The 12,262-nt window shown below is 38.2% G+C and overlaps 1 protein-coding gene across 5 annotated transcripts in view; it reads right to left on the bottom strand.

Annotated features, from left to right (window-relative positions):
* Positions 1-11,879, bottom strand: part of zfyve9a (zinc finger, FYVE domain containing 9a) — a 34,834-nt gene extending 22,955 nt beyond the window's left edge. For 4 of the 5 annotated variants that reach the window (XM_030401574.1, XM_030401576.1, XM_030401578.1 and 1 more), the window contains exons 1-3: positions 11,630-11,879; positions 1,394-1,497; positions 27-134 (exon numbers count right to left, since the gene is read on the bottom strand). In XM_030401574.1, the coding sequence (XP_030257434.1) occupies positions 27-96 (70 nt within the window). In that variant the 5' untranslated portion in view covers positions 97-134; positions 1,394-1,497; positions 11,630-11,879. Of the gene's footprint in view, positions 1-26; positions 135-1,393; positions 1,498-11,444; positions 11,485-11,629 lie in introns of all 5 variants that reach the window. The other variant, XM_030401575.1, reaches the window with a different exon arrangement.
* Between the last annotated feature and the right edge of the window lie 383 nt (positions 11,880-12,262).

Genomic DNA, 12,262 nt, shown 5'->3' with positions numbered 1-12,262 from the left:
GTCTCCTCTCTGACACGGTCGCTCACCTTCGTTCTGCTCGAACTCATCCAGCACCTTGTCCAGATTGAAGGCCTCGGCCTGGAAGTAATTCTCCATGGGTCAAAAAGCTCCACCCTGCCGACAGCCGTGTGAACCTAAAAGCAGGGAGAGTGTGTCTTTAATACTAGATTGGTTCACATATCCATACCATATGCAGAAATCCCTGAGAGCAAGAATCATATCTCCTTTCTCATATTTTTGTCCTCTACTTGGCTTTAATATGATTTGTTTAAGTAGAAATATTCCCTCTTACTCCGTTTCACTCTTACTTCTCATTTCCTCACTTGCATGTTCGCTCTGGGGTCACAGATATAATGAAAGCGAGGTATAGGTATGAGTCAAAATGTCTTTTACGATTATGAAGGTTACGGAGGAAATTTTATGACAGGATATGAACTCAAATTCTCTACATTTTAAGGAAAGGTGTTTCTGAAGTTCTTAAAACTTCTCTTTAGGCTAATCCTGATCCAGTATTCAGCAAACACAAGTGTGATGTGGAAACTTGAAGCCACCAGTGCACATACACTGAGAACTGACTTTCTCTTTGAGACAAAATTGTATAGAATAATACTTTACAAAAAGAGAGTCTGTCATATCAAAAATTGCTGCAGCAACATGAAAAGATTAAAGATAATAGATAACTTTCCCTGTTGAATAATCCGCCAAATGCTTTCTCAGTCAACCAATTAAGTAAAAGTCAGACAATAGTGAAAAATGCTCATCACAGACAGTTTCCTCAAGTCCTAGGTGACAACATTCTTTGGCTGACTAGAGGTTAAAACAAATATTCAATTTACAGCATTTTAAGACACAGAAATCCATTATATATTCCCATTTAAGAATCTGTAGCTAGAAGTTTGTGTGTCAGTTTTGCTTGAAAAAACATCTTAAATAATGAATTGATTCTCAAAATAGTTGCCTATGAACTCTTGGTCACACAACTAATTGATAGAAACCGTATACAACCACCCAAATGATGGTGCATGATTAAATGGCCAACATTTAGTTAAAGGATACTGAATATCATTTCAAAGATGTTAAGTTAAAAGCTTCACCGACTGTTTCTTAGTAATGGCTGCTTGTGATGTTACAAATATAGTAATCCAAACCTATCCTACTATAACACTCTCTGAGGGTTAGTTTGAATGATCAAACATACAATGCAAATGTTCCTTTGCAGATAATGATCAGGGTTGATTTTGTTTATTTTGAAGGGACATACTTCTTCCTATTCTCTTGCTCTTTGATCGACAGCTGTTGACAGTTCTTAACATGAAACTCCAGAAGATGGTGTGTAAATCCTATCAGTCACATTCAGCCTTGAAGCAGTGCTCTTCTGTCTGTCAGTCCTCACCTGCACAGAGGTCCTCCTCAGCCGTCCCAGGCGGTGTTTTTTCTCAGCGGGTTTCCCTCTCAGGTCTCACTTCACCCAGTCTGGCAAGCGCCCAGCGCCCACACCTTAGACATAGAGGGAGACACCATTAAGTATAGAGCTGTTTTCTCAACCTGTGTGGCAAAGCCTGCTAGTTTTACTATGAAGTGATGCAATGAGTAGGGCTATGTGCTTTCTCTGTGCTTAATATTTGACTTCCTGTGGATGAAAAGTTTAAACTTGACACCTGATTTTTTATTGGGCAAACAGAGCGCCTGTGACGGATGCTTCTTTTTTGTCTCTCGGTTAAGGTTAAGGCTGTGTTTTTAGGAAATAAAAAACTGCTTTCAACCACGAAGCAAGGTCAAACCTCACAATTAATTTAGAAATGAAATGTCAAACGATTGATCAGTTGCCAGAATAATAATCAACAACTATAATGACAATAGACTAATTGTGTCAGAATTTTCTTCAAGCAAGAATGCAATACACCTCATTTCAAATATTTAAAATGTGAGAATTTGGTGCTTTTTTATAAGATAGTATACGGAATGTTTTTGGGTTGGGCTAAGTGATATGGCCTTAAAATAAAAACATTATGAGGATATATCACAAAGCACCAAATACATAATATGTTTCGAGTTCCACATAAAAGCTAGTCTGGGCAACAAAATGATATATCACTATGTTTTTGACCAAATACCTCAAAATTGATATTGTGGCAGACAACTAATAGTATTTACACAAAATATCAACATGATGGGACTGATAAATAATCATCAGTAATGTGGATATAATGACTAAGTGGGTCAAGTCAAGTGAGAAGAAAATTCTGCAAGTTCAGAAAAACACATCAATGTACTGTAATTCAGCCTTTAAAAAACAGGAAAAGACAACACGTATGCCATTACAGGACATTCAGGTTTCCAAAATCTAAGACAACATAGTCTATATCACGACAATGATATATGACATTGTTCGGCCCTACTTTGGGTTTTCAACTGTTAGCTGGATAAAATAAGCAATTCAAAGATGTCACCATGAGCTTTGGGGTATGATAATAGGCATTTTTCATGATTTAATACTGAAAAGATCTTTTGTTAATGAGTTGCAGCCCTTCTTTCAACCATATGATACACATGAATGTCAAAATAAAAACAGAACCACATCCAAACTTACATCTTCACCCTTCACACTGATGATAAAACAGAACATAATCTTCAAACAAATGAGGGACACTCTTGTCCATGAACCAAAAGTTAATACAGTACTTCTAGCTTATCTTGTGTTTTGCACATTATCATACACAGTGAGATGTTATCCATCCAAGCTGAAAAAAAGGTAATCAGAAGTGTGAATAGAAAACAGCTGAAGCCTGAATCACTGCACAGTAAACCTTCACAGTCTGTCCTTGGCGATGAGGGGACCTTGGAGTGAAGATGTGATGGTGTGGGGCGTGAGGGGGCGTGTGTGTGTGTGTGTGTGTGTGTGTGTGTGTGTGTGTGTGTGTGTGTGTGTGTCTGCCTGTCTGTCTGTGTGTGTCTGTGTGTGTGTGTGTGTGTGTCTGCCTGTCTGTCTGTGTGTGTGTGTCTGTGTATGTGTGTAGGGCAGCAAATGAGTAACAGCCAGGCTGAACTTCAGGGTCATTCTCATAAGGACAAGAGCGACCAGGGATTACACCAGAGACCAGATATTCCGCAGAGCATCGGCCTCAGAGAAAGGAGCAGAGTCAACACATTTTCCGCTTAGTTTAAGGTGCAAGCATGGGCAGGATGTCAGCACAAAAACAGTGAAGGCACAGGACAGGAGAGTGTGTAAACATGTAGTGTGTACCATGGGGTCAAATCATTTCTGCCACAAGGCTGAGGGACAGTGCTTCTATCAGGGCTGAAAATACAAAATTGCACTGACTACAAAAAGGCTTGTTTAAGTTTTAATAATCCATCATTGAATAAAACAACGAAAAAGTCCTTAAATTGTTGAAAACCTTTGAGCAAGCACTGTCCAGATGGAGAATGATGACTCAGTTTAGACACAACTCACACCGAGTGACGTCAACACTCTATCAATACAAAAATGAACTCTGTTTGCTAGAATAAATATAAGCTGCGACATTTCATACAACCATTTCATATAGCAGGTGACAGTGACTCAATCTACCACCAGTGAATGAAACCTTTGGATGCACGTTGCAAATAACTGCATTCACAATCTTTCTTTCAGCCTGTATACATTTTTAAATGTTGTTAGGTGGGCTAGATGATTTTGGAATATCGCATCCAACTACTTCTATGTAGATCAATATGATAGTTTGCCTGATACATGCTGAGTATCATTAAACTTTAGCTGGATCTTAGGTTTGGTACAGATTTGCAAATTATATTTTTCTTCATATTTCAGCAAAATAGAGATCTATTTTTCATATCAAATGTTGCCTAAAGATAAGCAGCCCTATGAGATCCGTGCCTGAATACAATTATCTGTATAATAACAGAAAAAAAACACTTGTTTGGGCATTTTATGCCTTCCTGAGTTCCTCATGAACTCAAGGACCCGAAAATCAGCTCTACCCATCATCACATTGCGTTAATTTATTTACAAGAAATATTTAAGTACAATAAAAACTCCTAACTAACTAACTAACTGTAAATTGGATCGAATTATCACTGAAATCTGATTATGATTATGAATGGAAATTGTGATGATCATTCCCACTAATCATGGATCATGTTGCAATTGTAAAATCTAGATACAAAATAAGTGCAATATGATTTTTTCCACAATATTGTGCAGCCCTGGTCCTAAGTCTCAATTAGTTTCTTGTGACACTGAGCATTTGAAACCGGATCAATGAACATTGCAGGCATTGATGAAGACATCTGAGCAGTAGTATCACATGTCTCACCAGGACAAAGGATAAATACAGGCAGGCATTTTATCTTTTTTTTTTTTTTTTAAATCGACCAGAAGATAAACTAGCTTGGGTGAAGTAAATTATTGTCACGTCACCTGAACCAAGCACTCATTAGGAGCTACATCCAAAAGGGACAACCTCGCTCAACCTTTTACTTTAGCAGACAGGTTTTAATTCAAACTGGATGAAAAGCCTTCCTAAATCGCCTTACACTGCATGAGCCTGAAAAGCTCCAGTTGACTGCAGGACAGTCTACACAAAACACACCAACACATATGAACACACACACAGATACGCCTCCATGAGGACAGGAGCCCGTCCCTGATTAAGATTTAATTACCCTGCAGAGGCATTGAATAATGCATCTTTAGTCAAAGTGCGTAAAGGAGTTGTATTTTTAGACATGTAAACTTGGGAAGATGCTCTAAAGGAGACATATGTGCATGAGAGAGTGTGTCAGTCAGAGAGCCTGTTAGACTGAAGGAAAACAGTCCAGCAGCTACATAATTGTAGGAAAACATGTACGAACATGCTCAAACCCTTCAACTAATGATTGATCAAAACAATCACACATAAGATATTACATGAGGTGTTGCCTGCAGTCAAAAAAGACTGCCAAAACTGTGCACGGCAGTGGAGCTCACCTGACTGGTTGGTCTGATCCATCTACAAACTATTTAACTGACAAAACTAATCAGCCCATAAAATTGTCTCAATATTGCTTCTGAATTTGACACACAGCGAAAAAAAATATCTTAGAAAATTAAACACTGCTAAACAAGTGGTTGTTCGTGTTTTTTGGAGGCTGGGGGTTTAATATTTTTATCCATGATGCTAGTGCCACGGCTCTAGGGATGGATATATTGGTCAGTCTATCTACTACTTTTGTCCAGACCAAAATAACTCAGCATCTCTTAGACTGCCATAAAATATGGTACAAATATTTAAAGTGTCTAGAGGATGAATCCTACTGACTTTGGTAATAGAGTAGATTTGTAATTCGAAGTTTAATGTCTGAACAACTACTGGATTAACTTGTACCAGTTACACATGCAAGAAAACCACAGCTAATCCTTTTAACTTAAAATGAAATTTAGTACACATATTAAAGTTTGAATGTGTCTGTGTTTTGGATTATGGATAGGCCTGCCACAATAACTGCTTATGCTGGGTGAAATATTCTCCAAGAGATAATTGCGATAAATTATGTCATTATCAGTTTAAGACCATTTTATGCCACTGATAGATAACAGTACAATAATGCAAATACACCCATTCTAAAAAGAGCAATGAACCTTTAATTCACAGGAATATTCAGACATTTGATTTGGAACGTGAAACAAAGTTGAAATATTCGAATTAAATAGAACATAAATAAAAGACAACCACACAACCAAAACAATAAATAAAATAGACACAAATTAAATGTAAACCCAATGGGCTATAACAACAATTTGATAACAAGATATGAGCGATAACATAATAACGTTATCAATTGATCACACGATCAATTGATTTAAAATATTAATATTTGTTCAAAGTCACTGCAAAAAAATCATTATGTGGCCCACTTCATTTTTGTGCCAACACAATGAAAGCAAACAGCATAAATTAAAAATGGTAAAACACAAAAAAGGGTCATAAGTCACACAAGATTTTTAAACATGAGTGAAAACAAGTCTTGAGTCTCTATTCTATTTCTAAATCAAGTAAGCTGCAGTTGATCCCTAGTCACTGTGGCCATGTTCTAGCATCTTTCCAGCCTCCAGTGTAAGCAAGACATGCTAATAATGAAATGGCCTCACAGACTACTTACACAATAAACCATGCTTGACTGGACATCCTGGCATGGCAGTGAAATCAAATAAGACAAGGGCATAAACAGTGAGGAAGCTCAGACTAACTGGAATGCTACAACAGTTCACCAAGTCTTCGCTGTCAGAACAAAACTGACTCTGTTTCCGGTTGTTGTTTCCTGTGAGGGCGGCTGCATACACTTCCTCAACTATCAAGTGGAATTCCCTTACAGTCATTACTTATATATATGGATCTGGTTTAGTTGGATAATAGTTCCCCATCTTTTCTTGCATGAGGATAGTATTTTCAATTACACTCACACATTAAGGCCCAGTGTTTGTTAAAGAGGCCCCCTTTCACAGTGTACATTTTGATCATCAACGAAAGGAAACTACAGGTGCAATATCATAAATAATGGTATAACAGCATTTAAATGCACAATTAAGGATTCTGGGAGTGTACATGCTGCCTCACAGGCATGGGCGTCTTCAATATCCCATCATTAACAATTCCACCTGTGCTTCTCTTATAGCCCTTTAACACTGGACAGAAAAAACACAAATACCCAATGAGAAAGGGTGCAATCTGGAAACATTTGCAGTTCAAATGAGTCTGCAACAGTCACATATTGTAATCGGCAGTGACAGAAACATGACACCACATGCACATTTCCGCCCCTTTTCCAGCATCCATTGAAGTTTCGGACGTTGGTTCATGATTACTTTTCCATCTGTCTCAAGCAGTGCTTGAACATCCTTTAGTCGATAATGATTTTAAAAGATAGACTGACATAAAAGATATAGAAAAGTTATCACAGCAGCCACTGTCAAATGTGACAAACGAGCAAACGTAATACTCGTAATAGGAAAAGGTGACAATCCCCTATTTTTAGCAGGTTTATCCTCATATAAATAGCCGGCATATAGACGATGATTTGGTGTACAAAGGTTTCATTGTGCCAAGTAAAAATATTTGTCAAGAAACTGCAAAACAAAACAAAAAAAAAGCCATTCAAGATTAAATTTTCAGTCTTAAATACAGCTAAATTTAGAGAGTGACCTAGATTTCTTCTTCAAATTAAGAATAAATGTACTGCATACAGTAAATGTTCCTAAGTGTTCAGACTTCGTCTCTGCTCGTGAAGGATTTAAGAGAGCACAAGAGGCATCATAACCAGCTGTCGCCAGATAGTTACATACAGAGAGTCTCCACTCAAGTTACCAGCAATGAAAAGATGTTTTGTAAAGGATGATATAAACATAAAAAACAAGTTAAGGTGTGAGTACAATCAATACAGTAATTCTTCCGAATGCACATACAAATCAAAAGTTAAATAATTATCAGCTAATAGCAAATGAAGCTGATAACAAATTTAAAAAACATTGCCAGTGTCTCTTAAAGCTTAGGCAAAATATTTGTGCTTTCATTTTGAACCCTATTGGGAAAAAAAAACAAAACACTACATGTGTGACAAAATAAGCTCAGCTCAAAGTCCACTTACTAGTTTTAGCTATAGTTTATTTCACAGTTCAAAGTCTGGTTAACTGGATCAGGTGTGGACATGGTGAAGAGAAGAGACCATATGATCGCCTTGTAAGATATCAAATTAAGATTATTTAGTTGCACATAGTTCATTATAGAGACATATTTATGATGCCTCAGTTTCTAATGTTGTCAACATACACTACTCAAAATTATTAAGGGAAACTGGGATATGGGTGCATAAATACATGTGCCTGGATATGCAATAAAATTTAAATGAAATGTGTCGCATTATTTCAGAATAAACATCAAGTCAAACATTAAAATATCTAAATATCCCTAATTCATTCATTCAATTTTTGAAGAGTGTATTGGCAATAAGTATCAAAGGCAATGTGTTTTAAGCTTATTCATTGCATTATGTCACAATGAGTGATGAGGAGAGGCTTTCAAAAGGGATTAATCATGTCAACCTGTGCAATGAATGAATGGTATGACGTAGCCCTGACGCATGACCTCCTGGAGGACTACAGCGACTACTTATTCGATCACGGATGGTGTTTGGGTAGACATCACTGTACTCCTCTTTTTACAACATCCTGGTATCCTTCAATCAGCACCTGAAATGATACGTTGAAGTATGCAGATATGTTGCAAAACATACATTTACGTAACCAAAACTGAGATTATCTAAAACGTAACTAAAATTGTAGATATCTTTAGAGCTCCATTTTCTGTGTGGACAAGTTTTGAAACAATGACATCATAACTAAAATGTTCACGTGCCCATTGTTGTTTTGTGTGTGAGCATGCTCCTGAAACAACAACAACAACAACAACAACAACAACTGCAAGATTGTTTGGCACCAATGTAAATTATTCCTTAACACAACCAAATCTAATCACAACTTTACGATCTTTTACAATCATTTTTATTTGAATAGAATAAACTTGCATGCTAAGAATGTGTTCAACATATTGTTGACATAGACTTCATCGTCTTGTGCTCTCTTGTATACAGAGAGGGGAGAAATAGTAGTACAGAAAAATATCTGCAGATGTGGTGGCAGATGACAAGTCCTTAGACTTTACTTAAAGTTTAATCGTCTCTATAAAAAGCACATAGGTCCATTTTGCGAAGAACTTTTCCATGTGGAAGTCAAGACGAGAATCGATCACATTTTCTACTTGCTGATGCCGAACTTCACTGAGTGAGTGGGGTATGAAAGAAGGACATCAACAGTTAGTTTGTGTGTTGTTTTTCAAATCTACTAACAGTAAAATAGGTTTAGCAATGATTTGTAGAAATAGTGCTGAAACAACTATTTGATTTGAGTCCAACGATTTTTTTTGTTTGTTTTCCAAAATGTAAACAGAAAGTAAATCGAATATATTTTAGTTAAATTATAGGATTATAGCTGCAACAAATAGTCGATTTACTTTTTGGTCAATCAACAGAAAATTAATTGGCAACTATTTACTGTATAGCATGGATCAGCTAGAAGTTTGAATGCATAAGTAGGAGGACATTAAATACAGAAATATCTACAATTTGCCAGAAAAATAGATTGTGGACACCTCTCATATCGATCCCATCTAAAATCACCTCTTAGTACAGCATTTATACACTAAGTGACTGATGATTAGAGTATAATAATAATAATAATAATAATAATAATAATAATAATAATAATAATAGTAATAAGACAGGTTAATCAACAATGAAAGTACGGACTAGTTGCAGCTCCATTTTGAACTGCTGAAATAAAAACAAGCAACTTAAATACCATTGGGTTCTTGGAAATTGCATTTACAAAATTATTACTTAAGAGGGAAAACATCGTTAATAAAAATAACTGTTAGTTGGAACTCCGCATTTACAGCAGCTGCATGACTCAGCGGGGGGTTTTGGATTAGAGGAAACCCTCCTTATCTGCAACTTCTCTTTATGAAAGTAATAATGGCTGCATAACTTGTAAATAGACGTTTCCTTGTAACTAGAAGTTTCTGCACTGTTCCTTTTTAGTGTGGTGCTACAAATTTCCCAGCTTACATCCTGATAAACACTGTTTTTAGATTGAGCCGTGCTCCAGACGCCGTCTACTCAGGGTGAACACAGGAAACCTCAAATGATCACTTCCTCTCTTGAAGAATGGACTGACATCACTTTCTAACAACATGATCGCATGACTGAGACACATTATTATGTAATGATTAACGCCCTGACTGGGAGTACAGTGGGAGTTGTCCTGCCTCCTCCACCAAGTTCTGTGTGTCATAATTTTCAAATACTGAGAGATGTGACACATTAAAGAAAAACAAATGAAAGAAAACAGGCTACAGGTTTGTATCCTCCTAAAAGTCAGACTTTCTTTAAAAAAAAAGATAATTTCTTTGACAGGAGAGGTTGAGAGGGAAAATCCACTGAGAACTGAAGAAGGAGAGGTAAAGTAGAGTAACTGTCGTCCTGTTACAAAGAGCTGCTTTGCTTCACAGCAAGTGTCAAAAGCTATTATGATCTTCTTTTTTCCCTTATGTTTTGATCTACATTTAACCACCACAAGACAGGAAAAAAAGCAGCAAAAGGAGACAGGCTGCTGGGCTGCCACCCTGGAGAGACTAATACTATGTGAAAGCATACAGTAACCTACATCAGGGAAGTCTCTGCACACATGAGAGCCTGTCTTTTCATGGGTGCCTGTTGGATCTACGCAATCAGCCCCCCCCCCTTCCCTGTGTTTTAATGCCACTTGAAGATGTAGTAAGATATCATGTTCTCCTGAGTCCTGCTACAGGTAAAAACCCTGATCGCATGTCTTGTATATGTTTCACATTCAGAATGATGGGATGCCAAGCATGAGCGGACATGAAAATGATGGGTGTGAAACAATCCTTTAAGTAATGTGAATGTAAGAAAATACACGATATTTATAATCTGATCTGGCTTTCTCTTCAGAGACAAATTCAAATTCCTCACTGGTCATGATGACTATTCAAGGTGGAAATGGGATGGGCCCCACCTCTTCATAAATCCACCTCCAGAGTTTGACTGAGGCCCCGTGGCCAAAACGATGAGGTAAGTGCAAAAGACATGCCACCAAACCAACTCTCATGAGCAGATAGTTGACCATTAGCTTGGATTATGCAACTATAAGTGGCACTGTGGCTCTGCCTGCTGCCTGCAGGCCAAACACAGCGTCAGATGGTAAATATTATTCACAGGTAGACTGGGTAAACACATGGAAAACTACTCTGTGTTATTAAATGCAGTGGGGTTAATCTTGAACAGCGACAAAATCCACAGTTGGGGTTTGTTTGCACAGGAACTTGGGTATAGTTGTATTAGCTGGTCTGCTAGCTGAATTTATCGTCCACACCAAATCCGCGAAAGGCCACGAGTAAGTTTCCAAAACATTTATCACGAAGTCGACTGAACAACGTGGTCCAGATTTTAAAAAATGGACACCAATTAATACAGCTGTACAGCGGCATGTTTGTATGAGGGGGGTGAAGTAGCTAGTGTTGGTTCCAACGGTTCAGCGGGTAGTCGTGCGCCGAGTGACGGCAGCGACTTGCTGCTCCGACGGACAGTCGCACCGCCGCTGACTCGGTGGGCTGTGTGGCTAACGGCCAGTTTTAACGTCCATGACGGGATTTAAAAGCTTCCCTCCCTGGGTTATCTCAGTCCATTTGTCACAGTGTCTGGCTGTATTTTTGCTTCCCGCCTCGCTGCTAGCGTTTTTTAATGAATGTTTAGATTCGGCTCGTAGTGCACAGGAGAACGTTAACGTGTTGTGTAACGTTAATTGACGTGAAAAAAAGAGAAAGAAATAGTGTTACCGTGCCACCACCTTTACGGTCCTCCTCGCCGTGTTGTTAGCTAGACAAGAACACTAACGTTAATACCACAACAGCCATCGACACCGACTTCGGCTTAGTTAACACTTGCCGTTGCAATGGCGGGTTGTAACATTAGAGCAGCAACAGAGCTGTGAAATGTCATGAAAACAAATCCAGTCACTCACCGGAGGAATCCTCATCTTTACGTGGAGTCCTGCGGAGCCCCTCCGTTAGTATCCGTCATACCTAATCGCCTTTGGAGGCTATTTTTGAGTATCCTCGCGTGGACCCTCCGCCGCCCGCTCAACTCACACAGCGCAAGTCGGAAAGTACAGTCTGTAGTCTACCGTAGTTGTGCGACAGCACTCAAGGATCCCTCCCCCAAGGTTTAATATCGGGAAAAATAAGGAGCAACGTCAAGACAACCACGATGGAAATCCCGTACTTCCGGTAATATCTTTCAAAATAAAAGTCCTATTTTGAAACTTGTAGCTTGCCACACTGCATTTAAAGGGCAGCTCCACCAATTTTACACATTTAAGTGTGCTAACAAGCCTTGAGAAGTACTCCAAATGTGAAAAAGTAGTATAAAGCCTTTTGTGGCCACAAAGGAAGCTGCGCGCAATCTGATAAATCGCCTCCAGTGATGTTACTCAGTGGCTAAGTTGCATTGTGGGTAATGTAGGTTGTGAAAAGCAGTCCACAGGTCTACTATCACACTCTGCTAACAACCATTATGGATAGTTTGTATTTATTGATTATTTGTTTATTATTATTTATTTAACCTGCGAAAACACTAATGACGTATTGTCATTTAC

The sequence above is a fragment of the Sparus aurata genome, chromosome 21 (assembly GCF_900880675.1).
Source record: "Sparus aurata chromosome 21, fSpaAur1.1, whole genome shotgun sequence".
In the NCBI taxonomy this organism is placed as follows: domain Eukaryota; kingdom Metazoa; phylum Chordata; class Actinopteri; order Spariformes; family Sparidae; genus Sparus; species Sparus aurata.
The sequence above is the reverse complement of the archived record's forward strand: the minus strand, read 5'-3'. Positions and strand labels throughout refer to the sequence as shown.